General features: G+C 42.8%; 2 protein-coding genes and 1 long non-coding RNA gene across 4 annotated transcripts in view; 1 reads left to right on the forward strand and 2 right to left on the reverse strand.

The window, feature by feature from the left end:
- Nucleotides 1–878: 878 nt before the first annotated feature.
- LOC143474613 (homeodomain-interacting protein kinase 1-like) lies at nt 879–6709 on the reverse strand. Its single transcript, XM_076972111.1, has 11 exons — nt 6476–6709; nt 4637–5001; nt 3848–3971; nt 3053–3172; nt 2867–2953; nt 2396–2577; nt 1835–2048; nt 1575–1672; nt 1306–1454; nt 1094–1213; nt 879–904 (listed from the first exon to the last, which is right to left on the reverse strand). Exons 1-11 carry the CDS (start codon nt 6707–6709, stop codon nt 879–881), a joined length of 1719 nt encoding a protein of 572 aa, XP_076828226.1.
- A 2301-nt stretch (nt 6710–9010) lies between these two features.
- Nucleotides 9011–13974, reverse strand: LOC143475710 (uncharacterized). Its single transcript, XR_013121096.1, has 3 exons — nt 12890–13974; nt 12164–12752; nt 9011–9142 (listed from the first exon to the last, which is right to left on the reverse strand). It is a non-coding gene; the product is annotated as an uncharacterized LOC143475710 (long non-coding RNA).
- A 722-nt stretch (nt 13975–14696) lies between these two features.
- The window catches only part of LOC143475141 (uncharacterized), a 13600-nt gene continuing 7539 nt past the window's right edge, over nt 14697–20757 (forward strand). For both annotated transcript variants that reach the window (XM_076972886.1, XM_076972887.1), the window contains exons 1-12: nt 14697–15163; nt 15636–15770; nt 16062–16154; nt 16373–16450; nt 16994–17105; nt 18052–18298; nt 18618–18728; nt 19103–19234; nt 19366–19443; nt 19747–19848; nt 20098–20162; nt 20584–20757. The exon at nt 20584–20757 is cut by the window's right edge and continues 175 nt beyond it. In XM_076972886.1, the coding sequence (XP_076829001.1) occupies nt 15076–15163; nt 15636–15770; nt 16062–16154; nt 16373–16450; nt 16994–17105; nt 18052–18298; nt 18618–18728; nt 19103–19234; nt 19366–19443; nt 19747–19848; nt 20098–20162; nt 20584–20757 (1415 nt within the window). In that variant the 5' untranslated portion in view covers nt 14697–15075. The remainder of the gene's footprint in view (nt 15164–15635; nt 15771–16061; nt 16155–16372; nt 16451–16993; nt 17106–18051; nt 18299–18617; nt 18729–19102; nt 19235–19365; nt 19444–19746; nt 19849–20097; nt 20163–20583) is intronic.

The raw sequence follows: 20757 nt of genomic DNA on the forward strand, positions 1-20757 counted from the left end.
ATTGATTGAGTTGGGGAAAATGGCTTTTTCATTGTATGCGCCTTATGTTTGGAATGAGCGTCAAGCTGTCTTAAACCTAGGCTTCTTACCCTCTCTGAAATTGTGTTGTGTATAGAAGTATTGTATGTCATTGTGTATAATTGTTTTGTTCTGCAAATATTGGCCAGGACTCCCTGGGAGAAGAGTTATTGTAACTCAGTGAGATTCCTCCTGGTTGAATAAATGTTAAATAAAAATAAATATATAAAACAGATGATGCATCTGAAATAAACATAATTTAAAAACAAAATACTAAAATAGGCTAAAACAAACAAAAATGGACTAACAAACAAACAAACAAAAAAGCCCAGACACTGCAGTATTGAAATTCTGTAATAAAGTCATTTTTTTCAGGTAAGAAGAGCCTGCTGAGGGGTAGTTCAAAGTCAAAGTCTACTTTATTGTCAAATCTGTGATACGTGCGGGACATACACAGGATTGAAATTACGTTACTCTCAGACTCCATAGTGCAGCGGTAAACATTTACATAAAATTAACATTAACTAAAACAGTAAAAAAAGGAATAGTACAATAGTAACGGTAAGTACAATAGTAAAGATAAAAAATATAGCTGAGTTGTTTATATATATAATAAAATAAATAGAGGTCTCTGAAATTTACATTCAAGTAAGTGGCGTATGCAGCAGTAAGTAAACATACTGTATGTGCAAAGTGAATGTATGAGGAATCTGGTGTAATTACGATTAAAGTGAACGTATGCAATGAATTAGAAATATAATGTGCAAATGTAACAGGAGTGCAAATTGAAGAAAGAGCAGGGAGTGAGTTGATCCTCCTGACTGGTGGACTGGTGCCAGGGGGATCTGCCTCCTGAACTGTCATGAGATCACAACAGATCCTGGACCTGTAGGAGGAGCCAAGACACAAAATGGCAGTGAGATATCAATACTCCCAGCTGAACTACTCTCTGGACTACACCTGGTTGCAGCATGTGGATAAGACAACAGAGCGAAGATAAGATTTTCTATGGGGCAGTGTGAAGTGTGACGGCAGCTGCAGCGTGAGAAGGCAAACTGCTCTACAGACGCTCTACCTGGCTCAGAGAGGCTGAAACTTGGAGGACGCGGCTCTGTGTCTCTCGGCGCCGGGCAGGGCTGCTCTGGCAGAAGGCACAACCGAGGTCTTTTTGGACCATCCCGGAGGCCGCGGCGCTCTATTCTATAAGGAGATGTGAGACAGTGATCAACGACTGCGACCTGTCGACAGAGCCGGAGGGGAGGGAGAGGCAGAGCGCGTGGGACTCACCCGGTGGGATGACCATGGCCAGCGACTTGGGCAGGGTGGCGGCGTTTTCCACAAAGGTGGGCAGGCGCCTGGGGCTGAGCGGGCTGCAGGTGTCCGAGTCCCCCACGGTCACACAGCTGTTGACGTCCACCCGCTTGTTCACGCCGCAGCTAGGGAGGAGTGTTTAAATCCACAAAGTGAGCAAACAGAAGGGTGACCGTTTCAACACAGAGCAAACACAGAGCTCAGAGGCACAGGAGGCGGAGCAAAGGAGTTTGTGGGGAGGGCACCTGGTGGGCAGGATCTTGGCATTGTCCTTGCCCTCGGTGTCGCTGGAGATGGTGATCATTCTGACAGCGGGGCGGAGTGTGTCCGAGATGACGATGGGCTGAGATGGGTGCGTGGCAGAGGACACACACACAACCAACAAACAGGTCACATGTACTTAATGGCAAGACCCTTCAAACATAGCTGAAAAGCACATTTCCGGTGAGTAATTTCTTATCTGAACACCTGCAGTGTTTAATGTGAGCTGTAGGTTTGGGGATACTGGTGCAACACACGACAAGCTTGTGCTGGCAGGCCCACCTGGCTGTGTTGGTCGGGCTGGCTGCTGAAGGTGACTGGAAGGTTGGAGTTGGTGCTGGCCCCCGCCCCCAGCCCCGCCCCCAGCCACACCCCCACTGCCGAACAGGCCTCTGCTGCCGTCGAAGCCCGTGCACCTCTGCTTACAGATCTCCATGTTCTGGAAGCAAGACTTTACACTGCAAAGTGAGAGAGACAGAGAGTGAGACAGACAATGAGAGTGACACACAGAGTCAGTGAGACAGAAAGAGGTGAGTTACAGCACTGTGCTACAGCAAGTTACAATAAGATGGCGTTCCTTAAAAAGAGCTCTTTGGGGTTTTCTTCCATTTGCATGCAACTTTAGTGTGCTTCCAGTTGGAATTCTTAGCTCCTTGTCTGAATACATTTAACATGAAAGAAGCAAATTATGGAGCGCCCAGCCCTGCATAATGATCGACACGCAAACCATCCTGCCCGCGTCGGAGCTGGAACACAGGCTGGACTGTGTGAGACGGAGGGACGGCCCTGTACACACTACACTCACTGTGCACTGTGAGGGTAGTGAGAGAGGTGAGCCATGGTGACGAATGGGTGTTTGAGAGTCTCCAATGGCGTGATCCGTTTCCCTGCGTCCAGCGTCAGCATCTTTTTAAGCAGGTTGATGAACTCCCACCGGTCAGCCTTCTCCACCTGAACGTCTGTGCCTTCCAGAATGGGCATGTTGACCTGCATGGGAGACGAACGGGTAGGTCATATTATGTGCCAGCAGAGGGCGGCGATGTGCATAAGACGCTGTTTCAGCAGCAACATTGCCGTGTCTTCCTCTGCATTTCACAGGCGCTGTTGTGACTTACATACACTTCTTATTATGACAGCACGAACCCTCGAACCCTTGAACTCAAAACCAAGACCTTGCTCTACATGCTCCACCAGCAGCTGGTGCGCTTTGTTCTTCATTTGCATGTCACAGCAGTGATGCTAAGCGTGCAATAAGGTGTACAAGAGCACAAATAACCTGCTTCATGTCATCGAGACGGTCGAAAATGTATCTCCTGGTCTCTTGGGACTTGACGCCAAGCTCCACCTCATGCTCTAAAGGCGTCTGGGGAACATAGAAGGAGAAAAAACGTTCAGGTGTACTGTCAGGTGCCATTACAGATCTCTTATGAACCGAACACATGGCACAAGAAGGATGGGGGACCTTGAGTCTCCACAGATGGTAGCTGGAGCCAGAGCCCCTGTGGAAGAAGCATCTGGTCTTGGTTCCCGCACTCAGGAGGTTCTCTGCTGGAAGGCCCTGCGTCTGGGAGATGTACCGGATCTGCGGCGACAGCGTACAGGAGGGATGATTTTATGGTATGATGGGATGACTATTTTATGTTCATATATTGATCCTGAAGACGAGCTAGCAAAGACAACTACTCTATCCATACCCTACATGTCCCTACAGCCACAAAGCCACCATGGGTCTGCACCTCTAACACAGTAAGGGCTTCGCTTTCCTAAAACACCTTGCACCAGTCAACCCTGTTGTACTGGGAGCTTCACCTGGACCCATCTTAGAATTCCACTGTCATGCAAACCTGAGATTTTTTTCCCACTGCAAGACAGTATTTCTAGCACTACTGTAAAGAGCTCTTATTAGATTACCAATTATAGCCAGCAAACACATCTCAGGCCTAAAGGGCCCACAGATCACACTCTCAACACATTTGAGTTAATTGTTTTGTTGGTTCCCCAAAAATCATTCATAGTCTCTTCCTTGCCAGTCATTACAGAACAGCTAGCAAGCTGCATAAATAGAATAAAGGTGGCCATCACTGTTAGCAACTCCACTCTTCTCCCAAACAAGATTTACATCTTTATTACACAGCGAGGAAGTTCTGGAAAGGAGGTGGGAAAGCAGACTCTAAATCAGCACTGTTCTTCGATGCTTCGTGAATAAAGACAGAAGCGTGAGAAAGGCGAGGTTCGGGTCCGAGGCCCGTGGGCTGACCTGATCGTATTCAGATGCTCCAGGATACAGGGGACAGCCCAGGAAGAGCTCGGCGATGACACAGCCCAGGGACCACATATCGATGGCCTCGCAGAACGGGAGACCCAGGATGATCTCGGGCGATCTGGACCAAAAAGACAAAAACGTCCATCATGACGTTTAGCATGATACTGTGGTTTGTGGTGATTCAAAGGTACTCACTTTAACACAGAGTGATGAATTAATGTGTGAAAATGTAAAAGCTTAAAAAGTATTTTTTTTACTACCTGAAATATTCTTTTGGTAGCACAATACTGGCCTGTGCATTACCCATCTACTACTGTAGTGTAACCTGACACTGACACTACACTGACACACTGACACTACATACTGATGTGCTGTTCTCCACTACGTAAATACAGAACAACACTGCCATGGTGTAACTACAATGGAGCAGTGCAGGTACCCTGTACTGATATTACCAAAGCCTGAAGCATAAAACCAACCAAAAAAATATTTTTATGTGTGCTGAGAGCATCTTAACTTCTCAGGCACTGAAGATATTAAGATATTCTTTGGTGTTTGGATAAATGACAACACTTACATGATCCAATTAAAAATATATCACTTATAAATCAAATGGCAATCAAATGCGTTGCAGTTCATCGTAATGCTTATCACAATCTTAATGTGCAGCCGTGTCACCATAGCCATCCACAACGGGCAGTTCACCTCTCAAGCACACTCGAGCGGAAGCGATTCCCACAACCATGCATCTGTTTCCAATATGCCTTAGGCCGTGCCACTCACCGGTAGTATCTGGTCTGCAGGTAGGAGGAGCACACGGCCTTGGAGACGTGGGTGGCGGAGCCGAAGTCGATGACCTTGACCCGGTACGGCTGCCTGACGGGGTCCACCAGCATGATGTTGTCAGGCTTGAGGTCGGTGTGGATCAGGCCCAGACTCTTCATCTTCAGGAGCGCCATGGCCAACTGCTGCACTATGGGCCGGATGCACTTCAGCGGCAGCGGGCTGTGCTTGACGAAGTCCTGCAGGCTCTGCCCCAGCATCTCAAACACCAGGCATAAGTGGTTCCTGTGCTGGAAGCACTCGTACGAGCGAACAATGTTGAACTCGTCTACGTTCTCCTTGTTGAGACGGCTCAGGATGCTCATCTGAGCAGATGGGGGAAGATGGGACAGGCGTTAAGTTATGTGGGCACAGCATTCAAGGGCTAATATGCTACGTAACTTCAATAGCATCAGCCCAGTTACTGCATGGCTCCCTTTAGACATTTACTTTTGCTATATTTGGCAGATGCTCTTTTCCAGAGGGAAATGACCCCTGATCAGTGGCGGCTGGTGCACAAATAATTGAGGGGGGTGTAAACAAATTAAAAACAAATAAAGCAGTCTTACTGCCCTTTATTTATTTGAACATGAATTTTGCCCTAACGTTCTTCAAGTGAATGCTTTGTGAGAAGATTATTTTGTAAAGATAAAACTGAATTTTCTCTCATTTTGTATGAGCTGCTGCTCCAGCCTGCTGATATTCAACATGAACCGATTTACGTTGGAGGTTCGCGCGAGGTGGGCGGAGTCTCGCCCTACGATCACTCGCGAAAGTATAAACCAGCTTTAACGAACCGCAGCTGACTGACACTACCAACAAGAGTGGGTGTGTCCAACAAGAGTGGGTGTGTCTGAAACCGACCAATTAAACTGCAGCCTCAGATCAGTGCTTGACAAAAGTTTATGGCTGTGTTCGAAATAGTCTACTACATACTACTGGCATTCTGATCGAGCCCCAAATCAGTATGTCGTATGCAGTATGTGACCAAAATGAAAATTTCCAGTACGCGAAACATACCCGGATGACCTACTACTTCCGCAAAATATTCCAGTACGCGAACAGAGCTATCTTCGTGGTGTACTGCATCCCATCATGCAACGCTACGTTCACGTGACCCCGTAGTGTGCTTTGCTTTTGTCGCATACTGGAAACTGTACTGCATACTACTACGAGGACCAGTATGCAGTATCCAGTATATACTGAGTCCAGTATGCAGTATCCAGTATGTAGTAATCTATTTCGAACACAGCCACAGCCTCTCCATGCACTCTCATTAGACCGGTGCCCCGCACACAGGAAGTGTGCACAATGTAAGCAATTAAATACAATTATGTGTTTACACTTTTAATAAATTCAAACATGGCAATTAGACACACAGTGTCACTAAATAATTTCCTCACTACCGCAGTTTATAATGAACTCATTTTAATATCGGAACAATATTAAGGGGGCGGCGCCCCAGCGCCCCATATTGACCAGCCGCCACTGCCCCTGATTACAAATTGCAGTGTTAGCCAATATCAGCCTATTACATCTTATTAGAGCAGGAACAAAGCAACATCACAATCAGGGCTACAATTGTGTAACGCGGGAGTACAGGGAGGTACTTGACGTGTGAAAAGAGAAACAATATAAGCCGTGAGAGCACGGTAAAACAATAAACAAAACTTCAGACAGCTGAAACGGATCATTGCTGATTACGTCCCGCAACTCCTGGTGGTAGAGGGAGTGGCAGCCGAGCCAGCCCTGACACATTGATTCTCAAAACCTCTTTTAAATCTACCATAATTTCCCCACCTCGATCAGGCCCTGGCGGGCATAGGCAGGGTGATTTTTCAGGATCTTGATGGCGACAGATTGACTGGTGCCGCGCTTCCAGCACTTGGCCACCTGGCCAAAAGTCCCGCGGCCAAGGAACTCCAGCACCTCGTATCTGTTGGAGGCAGAGCAGAGGACCTCGTGCTGCACTAGACAGTAGTCGTCCATGCTGAGGAAACTGCTGCTTGTAGCCATGGAGTCAAAGTACGCCATGGACCAGGTGGTAGAGATTTAACCAATCTGAATATCTTATTTAGTTATTAGAACAAACTTTTTGAATAAAAAGCAGAAGAAAACGACACGGAATTCATTCGTAGTCGACCGTAAATGTTGTTCTGTTTGCACATCACTATGACAACGCGTAATGTAAACTAGCGGTTTCCATGGAAGCTCAATTCGAATTCTACGATTGTGGTAACAGGCGCCACAACGCGCTACGCAGCGCTGCTTTATTAGCATATAAGATCAAATATAAGGTCGTTTGATTTCAAAACAATACACAAAACAACAGCACTGTTTTAAATGTGCGTGTTTGGGTAGCCAGCTACAGTTTTGCTTTTTCTCTAATTCGCTCGCTAGCTATTACCTAACCACCACCCCCCCCCCCCCCCCCCCCCCCCAAACGATATTAATATGTAGTTAAGATATATGCTCGTTTGGGTAGGATTTAATCCAGTAGCTCTACCTTACCTAACAAACTAGCAATATTTTATTTAATGGTAGTTTATTTTCAAAGCACACAATCTTAACGTCTTAATGCACTCTCGAGTTTACCGCTGGAATTACAAGAGGTTGATACATTTCTTTATGTATTTGTAACTTATATATTTGTAACGTTATATAAGCGAACCATTCAGTCAAATAGCTATTTGTTGCGAAACGAAACACAGTTCATTTCAAGCATCTTCAAATGCTTTAGCCAATATCCAACACTTTTTTTTTTATCTGAAAAAGCAACATTAAAATGAAAGTATTTCCAAGTATTTCAAGCAGTCGTACGAACCCTAAAATTGGGTCTGTCCACTACAAACTCCTTTATGCTTTTAATTCTTCAGCCGAACGCTTGGTGAAGGGGGTTGTATAGAAGGATAAACTGATAGCACATGTACATCTCAGAGACTCTGCTGGATGTAACACAGTTCGTCTGGAATACGTATTTAATAGAGCGCGTGCTCATCGCCAACACGTCTCTGATAGTCTGTGGTGGATCGTGAAAGACCTCCAGCAGCTGCATTACAGACCTACCTGGCTGCGTCATGATCGCGCCTGCGTCTCGGAGACGCTTATGAGATCTCTCCTAGACTATTTAATACGGCGTTTATTCATCTGCAGTACGTCTTTTAAACAGCAGGCTTTGATGCCAAAATGACGTTCATACGCTGCATTCCAGACTTATATGTACAGTATAGCTAAAATGCAGAATCTGAACGTACCTGAATGTGGCATTTAAAATCAAACCAGATTGAATTACATTTAAAGCTAGATTTTATATTCTTCTTCCTCCCTAAGTTAAAGCTACGAAATACACAAGCAGCGCGATCGTATGAGCCACTAAGAAGCCTAAAGACTCAAACAGAAATATACACTGGAAAATTATGCTATATTATTTTATGTAATTAATATTATTAATATTATTACCACAAAACAAAATTAAGTGAAAGGGATTTTCATTTAACATGTTTATTTAACAGAAAATCAACAATATGCAACAAACGTGTAATTAACAAATTAAAGATGAGCGTCTTGCTGGTGCCAGGTGGAGGTAGTCTTTTAGGCATTTTTCAGCCTCTGATTTCATGGGAGCGGGTAGCGCTGGGTTCTTCACTGCGGCAGCTGTGTATCAAAATGTAGAATATTATTACTATTCTTGTTAAAGAGGCATAAGGGCTACACATTTATCAGCTATATAACCCTGCAACTCTTATAGTCAATGAATCCCACCCCATGTTTGAGACTTTATCAGCTCTGGGCAGCACCTTCTGTGACCGACTGCGTCACCCAAGGTGTGTTACAGAGCGTTACCGGAGATCCTTCACCCCTGCTGCAGTTAGACTGTACAATCAGCACTGCTCTCGTTAGCAATACACTTTTTGCCTATAGTTCTTTTCGCTTATATTCTATGTATATATGTATCATGTAAGTTTGGAGTCTTGTCCTCTGTACCACTGTCACTTTGCTGCTGGGAGTTGTGAATTTCCCCATTGCGGGACTAATAAAGGCTTATCTTAATACATTAATTAAACTGCATGTAAGAAATAAATCATCTAATGTATCTGTTATTAGGCTAGGCTTAAGGTATTAGGTTACAAGCATAGTAAGTAATTGGAGGAGGAGTAGTATTTTCCAAAATATACAAAGGTGTTGTTATTTACCGGTCATTTTGCCGTAAAACTTTAAAAACCACATGACCTATAAGAGTCCGTAAATGCTATGCGCTTCATGCTAAAGCTAAAAATGTAACATGTAAGTCGTTCCAATATACTCACCAATAACAAGCTGTCCACAGGCTGTCTGTTTTAATACTCGCTTGTGTCCCCTGCCACACCAGTTAAGGCTTTTTGCCAGGTTTGGGGTGAAGACCTTGCTGGAGATCCACCATATCGTTCTCTTTATTGTATGGCCTCCACTTAGTGACAACGTGTTGGTCTGAAATAAAGCACAATAAGAATAGAAATGGATAAACAGCAATCTCACTGCACCAACTGAACCTTCATAACATATGTCCTAGGAAATGCACATTCTGTTTTGCATTTTGTAATCAGGGTTCTTATTTAAAATCAGTTAATATCTTATTCATTGTATTGACTTAAAGTAAGTGATTAGAACGTTTTTGACTAATAATATAAAACTGTATACAGTCTTGGCTAAAATATTTGCACTTCTTTTTAGAAAATATTTAGATGCAATATTGACAGATTGGTGAACCTCTACCCATCTCTAGAGAGAGAGAGAGAGAGAGAGAGAGAGAGAGAGAGAGAGAGAGAGAGAGAGAGAGAGAGATAGATAGATAGTCAGTCAAGTCAAATTTATTTATATAGCGCATTTTACAAAACATGTTGTCACAAAGCAGCTTTACAAATCATATGGGTCCAGATCCCTAATGAGCAAGCCAAAGGCAACAGTGGCGAGGAAAAACATGATGGTGGAGATTAGGAAGAAACCTCGGGAGGACCAAGACTCTAAAGAGAACCCATCCTCCACTGGGCGGCCCTTTAGCACAAGTCCATATTTGTGGAGATAGAGAGTTGGTGGTAGCTAGATTTGATTTACAGTTTTTCTCAGTCGATTTGGTACATTTCTTTCATCATGATTTTCAAAACAGTTGCAAAGCACATAATTCACTCAAAATTCTTTGTTTTTGCTTCAAAAGCAAATATTTAGGTCAGTCAATTTGTCAGTGCCATCAGAGTATCTAGTCTGTGTGCCATTGCCTATGAACAAGGCAGTCAAAATAATTAGTCATGTTGTCAGTGCAACTATAAGTCAAAGTCAAATTTATTTATATAACGCTTTTCACAACACATGTTGTCACAAAGCAGCTTTACAGGATTTACATGGTTAACAATACTATGGGTCCATATCCCTAATGAGCAAGCCAAAGGCGACAGTGGTGAGGAAAAACTCCCTATGATGGTGGGGAATAGGAAGAAACCTCGGGAGGACCAAGACTCAAAAGGGAACCCATCCATTGGGCGGCCCGTTACAGTCACAAGTCACAGTCAGTGCAGACTGTAAGTACATTCTGATGGAAACTAGCTAAGCTTTTGATTTCAAGAATGCTGCACATGCTGTGGTATATATCAAATGAAACAATACATTTTACACACAAAATACAAAGTTACACAGAACACAAAGTTACACATGACTGTATTTGGGAGACTGATAGAAAGAAATTGGGCTGGAATCAATTTTGTACAGCAATATTGTTTGACTGTATTGTTTGCACTGCAATTTGTTGACAAAAACAAATCTGATTGAAATTCAGAAAAGACAGACAGCTGACTGGAAAAACTGCAAAATTAGAAGAAACTTATTCTACACATTCAAAACAACCTGAGCACATACAGCCTCCAGAGAATATACACATTTCTGAATTTACATACATTTTCTCTATGAAATGTTTGAACAATTGAACACAGACACAGTTGTTCTTCCAATATTCAGCTGCACCCAGTGACCAGCTTCAGCCATTGTAAAACCATGACTTACATGTACAACATGGTCCACAATTGTTGCCCTTATTTCACTGTTTTGTCCCCTCAGCCTTACACCACACAGTCTTACTCCTCTTCTTGGCTGTTCACCCTGCACATGGCCTTGTGTTTCCATTATGAGACTTTGTGATACTGCAGTGTTTAGCCTCTATAAATGTTTGCCAATTACAGTAAAGGTTCATGAGACGCACCTCTGACCTGTAGTTGAGACCATTGGTTGATCTAAACCTTCACAAATTCCCTTTTTTACTGTATCTGAATGTTCACCTGCGAATAATTTAATCAAGTTAGGAAAAAATTACCAAAATGTAACGACAAAAAAAAAGAAGTAAGACGATGTTTTGGAGAGTAAGACAATTCAACAGACAATACGTACAACACATTTTGATAAACATGACATAAGCAATAATGTATTTGTTCTGTCCCGCACACTTGCAGCGGGATTTGTTAGTTTGTTTAATCCCAGTTGGTGAACATTTTAATTCTCTTTTGCGCCACAAGGGGGCAGCCTTGCTACATTTGTGCTCCTGTTTTTGTTTAAATCGCGCCATCTAACGGTTAGTGGCTATAAGCAGCAAGGAGATTAGGAAACAGCCATTCGAGCACAAAAAATCCAACTAGAGATAGAAGGGCACCAAGTTACCTAGGTGACTACGTAACTGAAGACGAGGATAGTGATGGAATGCATATCACAGTAGACTACTGCTGTAGAGCAGTGTGTGGCATTCCACAGACTTATGACGAAGCAATGCAATCAGACAATTCAAAAGAATGGAGAAAAGCAATGGATGAAGAAATCCAATCTCTAAATGAGAACAAAACCTTCACCCCAACAACACTAGCAGTGGGCAAGAAACCCGTGGGGGGTAGGTGGGTTTACGCAATCAAGTCTGGTGTAGATGGGAATGACCAATACAAGGCTCGATTTACCGCTAAGGGCTACAGCCAGAAAATGGGAGTAGACTATGGGGAAACGTTTTCACCAACAGCAGACCTAACGAGTAAATAGGGTTTTACATAATTGTTTAACAGAAAATGGATTCACACAAAACCAAGTGTCACAAACTCCTTGTGAGCAAAAGCTTGAATACAGTGATGATGCAGTTAAAATGACAGACATCAGAATGTACAGAGAGGCCGTGGGCAGTCTGATATACCTGACAACCTGCACTAGGCCTGATCTGAGTTTTGTGGTGAGCAGGCTGTCACAGTACCTAGCTGAGCCTACACAGGAGCAATGGGTCACCGTGAAACATGTCCTGCGATACCTTAAAGGTACATCAAACAAAGGTTTAACCTTTAGGAGAAACAACACTGAGAATCTTGGTATACAAGCCTACAGCGATGCAGACTGGGTGGCTGATACCAGTGATCGCCGCAGTACAACAGGATACTGTGTAAGCCTAAGTGAGAACAGCGCACTTATTTCATGGAAGACGAAGAAGCAACCTACTTTTGCACTTTCCACATGCGAAGCAGAGTATATGGCACTTGCTTCTACTGTTCAAGAGTGTCTTTACCTAAAACAATTACTGGGGAATATGGAAAGTTACAAATACACACAAACAATAATACATGAGGACAATCAGGGGACAATGGCCTATGTGCACGCTGTTAAGTGACGTAATTTCCGCTAAAAGGTTAGGATGGTTGTTGACATCCGGTAGCCATTGAAAGCGTACACTGTGCTAGCTAACGATACTATTCCAACTCCACGACCTGGAGTATGGGAAAGAACAGAGCGTCCACCCAACACTGATCTAACAGAGATGCAGACTGACCATGATGATGATGACCCCTTACCGTGTCATGAACATGACTACTGCGTCAGTAATGAGCCTGCTGCGCTTGATCTCTCCCTCAATGAAAATGAAGAGCTACGCGAGGAGATACCAAGGCTCCGAAAACAAATCGAAGACTTAACTGTCAGCAGCAAGTTCTTTTTGGAGCGGTTTTCTGCCTCTGATGATGACATACGATTCTTTACCAGGTAAATAAAAAATATGGCAGGACACAGTACACGAATGGGCCTTCTCTGGTGTCTGAAATACATTGTGAATGAATTAGCCATTATATAACTTTATATATAACTTTTATAACAGGGTCTTATCAGATTATCAAAAGCATTTATTTTTTTACCACACACTGTAATCTGCCTATTAAATTTGGTACTACATACCTAACTCCACTGGCTGTAGTAGCACCTGGTTTTGGCTTTAGGACAACCATGGCATCCACGGGTCCAGGCTTCACCCCCTATTAATTTAAAAGATGGTGTTAGTAAAGTGACTGTGATACATGAACTAACATTAAATAATGAAATAAGACAAACCATTGTTGGTGGTTTATGCCACTTCTGTTCTGTCTGTGTGCATGAAAGGACAGGAGGCACGACAGACATGCCAGATTCAGAATAATGAGCAGTCTGGAAAAGCAATGCAACCAAGTGGTTGCAGATTCCGCAACCAGCAACACAAGAGCAGTTGCTGTTAATGAGCACAACTGGCATTGAATCACGTAATGTCATCTGAAATACACAAGAGGCAAAATGTAATATCTTGAAAAGAAGACTTCAGCAATGTCAATAGGCGCAATTTCTGTCCCATCATGTTGTTAGTGGTGAATGTCACTTGTCTATTGTCTCATGTAACGTTTGTGCTGTTTTGCATCACTCTTAAAACACTTGGCTATACTGTCTTTCTATTCTACAGTGTTGTGCATGGTTCAATCTACTAGTTCACTGAGCAACTATAAACTATAAAATATATTTTAGATTTAAACTTCATTTTCACTCCAGATGAAATGCTTACACATAGGAGTGAAACAGGCCTACTTATATTTATATTATTTTGTTGTTTCCACCACCAACAACAGAACAGTGCAGGTTTTACTTCAACTGCTTCTTGAAGAGTGTTATCAGACAGATTTTAGAAAATGCAGTTTGAAGAATAGCTGAGGTGGACTATATTCTGCTTTTGAGTCATAGAGGTAGATAACAATAGCTCGAACTGTAAAATAAACTCCCATTTGTTTACTATAGGCAAAACAGACTGCTAATGATTCCCACTCAGCTACTCTGCATTTGGCTACCATTGTAAGCTTTGAAAACCAATGCCTATGGCTATCACAGCTTACGTGAAAAGTAAGAGCAAGGATAAAAGATTGAACTTGTGTTGAACTAACTTTTGAACTTGTTCAACAGAACTTTGAACGTGACACTGAACAGAACTCGTGTCATTTTAACCAGTCCTACTCTCAGCTGGTGTGGCGTATCTGTTTTCTTCATAGATCTGTAGCAGTGAGCCCTCACTGTTATCTCGTTAGCCTTACTTTTGCCTGATACTTCCATCAGAAATACAAACATGTTTTTAAAAGGCATTTCTAGTACTAGGACAGGTTGGTTCGTTACTAAAAACAACATCACTTCATTAGACTGCCACCTCAGGCTAGCTAGCTAACTAGCGTCAGCCACTTACCTTCAAAATTGCAGAGGTAGGATGAAACGTAGAACTTGAAACCCTTTTCAAGTGTACTCTGTGGCGTTGTACTTGATGCTCTGACAATACGACGCACATCGTTGACGGTAAACTTCGGTAACTCCAACAGGCACCTTGTGAATTTCATAGACTCGGCCATAAACATCTGCACTTCCGCATACCAACCGGAAATATGGTACCATCCTTACACCAAACGACGAAGTCGCGCGTGCACCTAGTTTCAAATGACAGTAAAATTGACCAATCATATCTTCCCTCTTAGTGGGCGGGATTAACTGTATGATAATTTCCGCCCGCTGTGGTGACGCTAGCTGACGTGCGAGTTGTTTACAAGGAGGAACACGGAGTTGTGGACCTTATTTTGTTGGAACCTTATTTTGCTTAAAAAGTTATCTAGTACAGATATTTTTGTTTATTGCGTTTCTAAAGCTGTACTGTCGTCTCAGTTTTTTTTATTTTTTATTGCAGTTAATTAGGAAAGGGGGGCCCACTTTTAATGGTCACGGTTCGCTACTGATATATATACGGTCTCTGGTATGAACCCTTTGGGTACAAGCCAGGCTGCATCAGGTTATTGTAGCAGCCTGGCTGATTTGGTGTTTTAGTTAAAAAAATAGGAAATTGTGATATGACGTGCTACTCAACTTTGGAATGTTTGGATTAGAATGTTTGGTTGGGAAGGTGGAATGTTTGGATTTCAATTTCGATGCTGAAAAGCTGAGAAGTAGTCGCATGACATTTTGCTGTGATTTACAATACTTACAAACATTACAAATCTTACAAATAATATCTAATTTACAATCGCAGATCTTTCTATTTGTTCTATATCTTTCTGTCTTTCTATTTTTTCTAATTTTTTATCTCGAGAATGAGTTTTTTCCACAGGAGAACCGACCAGCCAAGGCCTGGGCAGGAACAGAAGAACTTCATAGACACACCAGGTTTTACAACTCATGGTGAGAAAATTACATTTTCATATACTGTACATAATTTTATACTTCTATGTAAGACAGTATATTTAGTTCTTATGAGTATGGATTTCCATAGGCTTATTCATAATAATTAAAAATTAAATATACACATTTATGTAGTAGGTTTCTAAGGTTCAGAAAAATAACATGTATATTTATTCTACTGTCAACTGTCAAGATCTTTATTTTACATTTACACATGGTACAGTATAATATAATTAATAGACCATGGGTTATTTCTTTGATTTCTTTGACCATGGAAAAAGCAAATAAAAATAAACATTTTTAAAAAGAAACAGATTTCTAACATGACATCACAAATTCTTAAGCATTCTAATGACATCACATGGCACCATAACCCTTCTTATAATCACTTGTTCATTGGGAAACACACAAGGTTTTTGAGCCTCACTGGGAGGCGTGCTGGGTTTCACTTTACCTGCTGTGGGATTTTCAGGTGTGCCCTACAACCCCCAAGCGACAGTGATCCACACGGATCCCTGTGGACCAGCACCCTTCCCTCACAGAAGGACGGCGGGACCCTCAGATGTCGGCCATGTTAACACCCCTGTAGAAGGACCACTCCACACTGGTACTGTGTAACACTGAAGATTACATGCGTATTCAACAAACCAAATAACCATGCATGATGAAGTAGAAAAAAACATTTATTACATTTGTTTGTAAGGACTGGCAGAGGTGCAGAACCATCAGCTTTCTGCACATGACCTGACCAGTAAAACATCAGTTTTATCAGAAAATATGACATGACATATTCTTCAACATTGTAATGAATTCAAATGGCACTGTAGCCCTTCTTATAGACCTGATGATCTTAACAGTACACATTCCTCTGTGCCCTGGGTTGGTGTTTTGCATTTAGGCCCTGACATGGAGAGGCAGAGACACCTTGCTCAGCCCCATGTTCAAGGCGAGGTCCTGAAACAGATGGATCCAGTCAACCTCCAGCCTGCTGGTGGGTATTTGGGTATTTTGGTTATAACGTTGCTTTGTGTGGAATGCTACGGTTGCTGTGGACGCTATTATTGCTATGGAATTCTATTATTGGCTAGTTAGTTAGGTTAGCCTAGCGAACAGTACCACGGAGAGTTTAGAGACAATATGGCGAGGTGATCTGTCTACTCCACTGTTATTCATAATCTTTTTCTTAATGTTCAATCAACATGACAGCAGATGGCCTTCAGAGACCAGTTGGAGACCAGTTGATCCTGGAAGAGGATTATGATGAGAATTATATCCCATCTGAACAAGGTACATTAGCTGTTGCATACTACCTGTTACAGTTTAGGACCCTGGATAAAACTTTTAACAGAGCCGGAGTGGCTAATCGGGAGATTCGGGAGGATTCTCGATGGGCCGGCTCATGTCAATCTCTAGTTTGGGCCGATTGGGATGGAAAAATAATTTTGGGCCGGATTTGGGCATGAAACTCCCGGGCTGAAAAAGTGGCCCTGAACTCCGGCCCTGAACTTTAATATATGTTACTGAAATGGTATAATTTAATATCCACCATTGATAAAGTCTACAAGCTACAACAGTTCCACCATTTAAAAACTAAATTATAACATTGACATAATAACTTAATAATATATAATAATATTATAATAATAATATTATCAACACAGTTCCAGTTGGGACTCCTGTATGTTCGTCCAAGCTATAGCTACACTTTATAACATAGAATCAATCTCCATGCATTATGAACTTAAATATTTGAATTTGTGGGATTTTGTCTTGATTTGAAAATATCATACTGATTGTGGGTATATTCTTCTTATCTGTATTGCTCCTCAGATATCCATGATTTTGCCAGACAAATTGGCATTGACCCTGAGAGGGAGCCAGAGCTCCTATGGCTGGCCAGAGAGGTGGCTGTAGCCCCACTACCTCCTGAATGGAAACCCTGGTAGGACAAGCTCATTCTCATACAGTCACCCATAATGAAACAGTTTTCTTATCCTTACACACAGAACAGTGAGTGTTGGTGTGAGCGTTGGTTCCTTTTAGAAAAATCCAAGCATACTCTAATGTGCCCTTAATTGAGGAATGGCTTCCATTCCAAGAACTCTACATCTCATTCATGCTGGCTCGTTCATTCAGGTTCTCGATTACCTGATGTACCAAGGCCCTTTGTCCCCTGTAACTCAGTTATAATTTTAAGTACCATTTATAGAGGTAGGATGCATCAGGACTTTATTGTGAGTGTCATAATGTCACACGGACTCTCTGGAAGCTTGCAAGAAGTGGGCATTAAATCACTTATGACCTAGGTGATTTGATGAGCAAATTAGACAGCCCAACTTTTTTTTAAAGACCATGGAACTGCAAGTCTGGAGAAGACTGAATATTTTGACTGGGAAATAAGATTGGGCAAGAGAAAATATAACAGGCAGAAGAGGATTGTTTTTGAAGTTGGGGAGTTTGATGTGACATGAAAGATCAGACACATTTTAACATATGAAATCATTTTTGGATTCTGTATTCAAATGGTTTGGGGGAAAGTATGACCTTATTGTCAGGTGTGACAGTGGTGTCAGTACCTTCATAGATAAAACACACAAAGACAAGATCCAGGAGATATTTAATGTTAGTTGTCCCCGAAACTAACAATTGCAAAGTATAAAATTAATATTTCATCACTCTGTGCAGCAGATTTGCTTGTAGACTTGGCCTTCTGGCACTATTAATCTGAGCAATGAGACCCAGAGCACCACTCAGTGTTTCAGATGTTGTCCTGTTGACACCTTTGTGGACAGTCCTGTGCTGGAGAACCTAGGCTTGTCTACATGTCATGTGTTTTTATGTGTGTGTTTATCTATGTGATGAGCTTGTCTCCCTTTCCTACTCTCCAGTCAGGATGTGACTGGAGAAGTGTATTACTTCAACTTCTCCACGGGCCAGTCCACCTGGGACCACCCCTGTGATGAGCACTACCGCCAACTAGTGGCCCAGGAGCGGGAGCGTGCTCAGACATGCCACGGCCGGACTGCCTCTGCCATCTCAGGCTCCGCCTCCACAGGAACCAGAAAGAACAAGGAGAAGAAGAAGAAGAAGAAGGAGAAAAAAAAGAAGGAACCAGAGGGACTGAAGGCCCCAAGAGTGAGTTTGGATCTGTGTACCCTAAAATGTATTTTGTTACACAGCAGTTATATTTGTCACACTTTCTCTTCCATTCTACACATTCTTGACTGCTGTGTTTCTAATAACACTGAAATGAATTGAACAATTATTTGCTCATCGAAGTATATCAAAAGATTTAGGACAGCAGTCGCCTAAAGTTGAGCAGAAAGGAGAAAGAAAGCTAAATTGTGTGTGCCATTCTGCTAAAGCGCTCTCTCTCTCTCTCTCTCTCTCTCTCTCTCTCTCTCACACACACACACACACTCACACACTCACTCACTCTATCACTGTCTCTCAGCTGCTGGCTCCTCTGGCTCCACTGAGAGGGATGTGTGACCTTTCAGTTCCAGGACTGCGAGGTTCCCTGGGCAACTCCACAGACCTTCATCCTTTAAAGTCCTCATTAGGGGTAAATGTACGGTCTATATCCTCTAGTAGGGGTGAACATGTACAGTCTATATCCTCTAGTAGGGGTGAACATGTACGGTCTATATCCTCTAGTAGGGGTGAACATGTACGGTCTATATCCTCTAGTAGGGGTAAATGTACTGTCTATATCCTCTAGTAGGGGTGAACATGTACAGTCTATATCCTCTAGTAGGGGAATGAAACCTCATTGTATACTTTTATAAGGTGGTGTAAGAACAAACCCTACATACGTCACTGGAGGTAAAAGAACACGTCACTCCTCTGCAAAGTTTAGCTTTTACCAAATTGACTTTGAAGTGATGGAGGTCTGAGTTCATGGCAGAGGTGCAGAGCGTATGATGGTGTGTATCTTAGGATGTATCCAGAGCAAATTTGCATTCGCTAAGAGGACGACAGCTGGAGAGTCTGGCTCCGCCCATATTTAATTCAGATCTGGAGGTGGATGAAGAGGAGGATGAAGAGCAGAAGGCGGCGTCTGTCCATGAGGTGAAAACACCTGCTAGAATATAATACTCTGATTTTTAGCTCACTGTCACCTTTGTAGTCTTTACAGTGCAGTAAAGTATGAGGAATGATTTTCTGTATCCGTGTTGCGGTGTGTGTTTGTGTGTACGTAGAGTCTGCTAGGGTCATCAGACCTGTTGCAGAACATACACTTGGACCTGGACATCCTGAAAGGGGGACTGCAGTATGAGGTGGCCACGATGTTCTTCACTCTCCCCCACACACACATTATGTTCCCAGCTTTTCACACACATTTATACAGCGCCACTAACATCACTGTGTGTGCTCACGTGATCTTGGTGTTACTGTAGCACCTTGCTCTACCTTTCACAAACACACACACACACACACACACACACACACACACACACACACACACACACACACACACACACACACACACACACAATGATCTTGTGAATGTCTGTACATGCATGTTCATGCATATGTGTTTGCATGTGTTGGTGTGTTTGTGTTTGTCTGTGTATGAACAGGACAGTGAAGTCAGTGGCAGTGTTCCTGTGGAGGAGAGATCCGAACCAGAACGCCAAGATCTTGCTCCGTTAAGAGACCACAGCCCTGACCCACCCTTGCAGGTACTCATTAACACTCACACTGCCTCTCTTCCTATATGTCTCTCCCTCCCTCCCTCCCTCTCTCTGTCTGTCTGCCTGTCTTTCTCTACAAACACTATAGCAGTGGTATAAGTGAGGGGACCTCAAAGTTTATTTGAGGTTAGGGTTTTATTTGAAGTCATGCGCCAGAGTGTTTCTTTCTTTCAGTGTTTCTTTTTGTCTTCTTCCTTTCTGTCCATCCATCCATCCATTTATCCATTCGTCTGTTAGTCTCAGGATGAGAAAGATGGAGAGAGAGAGGAAGATGAGAAGATGAGACCACAAGTGGCAGAGAGGTTGGTCTCACTAATGCTGTTGATACCAGAATGTGGTCAACACACGCACACACATGCATAGACACACACAGCTTTTGATAATTCAACTTCAATTCAGTTCAAAATTTGGACATCGTCCATGAACATTATCATATTTAATCTTAAATCTACTTCTGTTGTGCAGTCAGATTGTGTGACTTCCAAGTCAGAATGCACAAATGCTCACAAGTTCAGCAAATTGACTCGGAGAATTTGACTTTGTTTCAATAAATTGTTTTAAGTGAGGAAATCACAATTGCATGTTTCTACTTTCAAGATACTGTATAATATCACTGAGGTGTGAACGTTTTCCATAAATTTCACCTGAAAGCCAAACATGTCTATAACTTTGTGAGTAGTGTGTGTGTCATGATTGGTAACATTACACTGTTGGGTGTTACAGGATGATGTTGGAGCCTTCCTCCCCTCCATCCTCTTCCTCACTCTCCAAACCCTCTGGTGGACTGCAAGAGCCACTGAAGAACAGTAGCGCCCTCTGCTGGCTGAGGCCGGAGACGGTTCGCGGGACAGCGAGCAGGAGCAGCGTGGCAGAGGAGACTGAGCTGGACGTGGAGGA

The sequence above is a fragment of the Brachyhypopomus gauderio genome, chromosome 14, assembly GCF_052324685.1.
Source record: "Brachyhypopomus gauderio isolate BG-103 chromosome 14, BGAUD_0.2, whole genome shotgun sequence".
Taxonomy (NCBI): domain Eukaryota; kingdom Metazoa; phylum Chordata; class Actinopteri; order Gymnotiformes; family Hypopomidae; genus Brachyhypopomus; species Brachyhypopomus gauderio.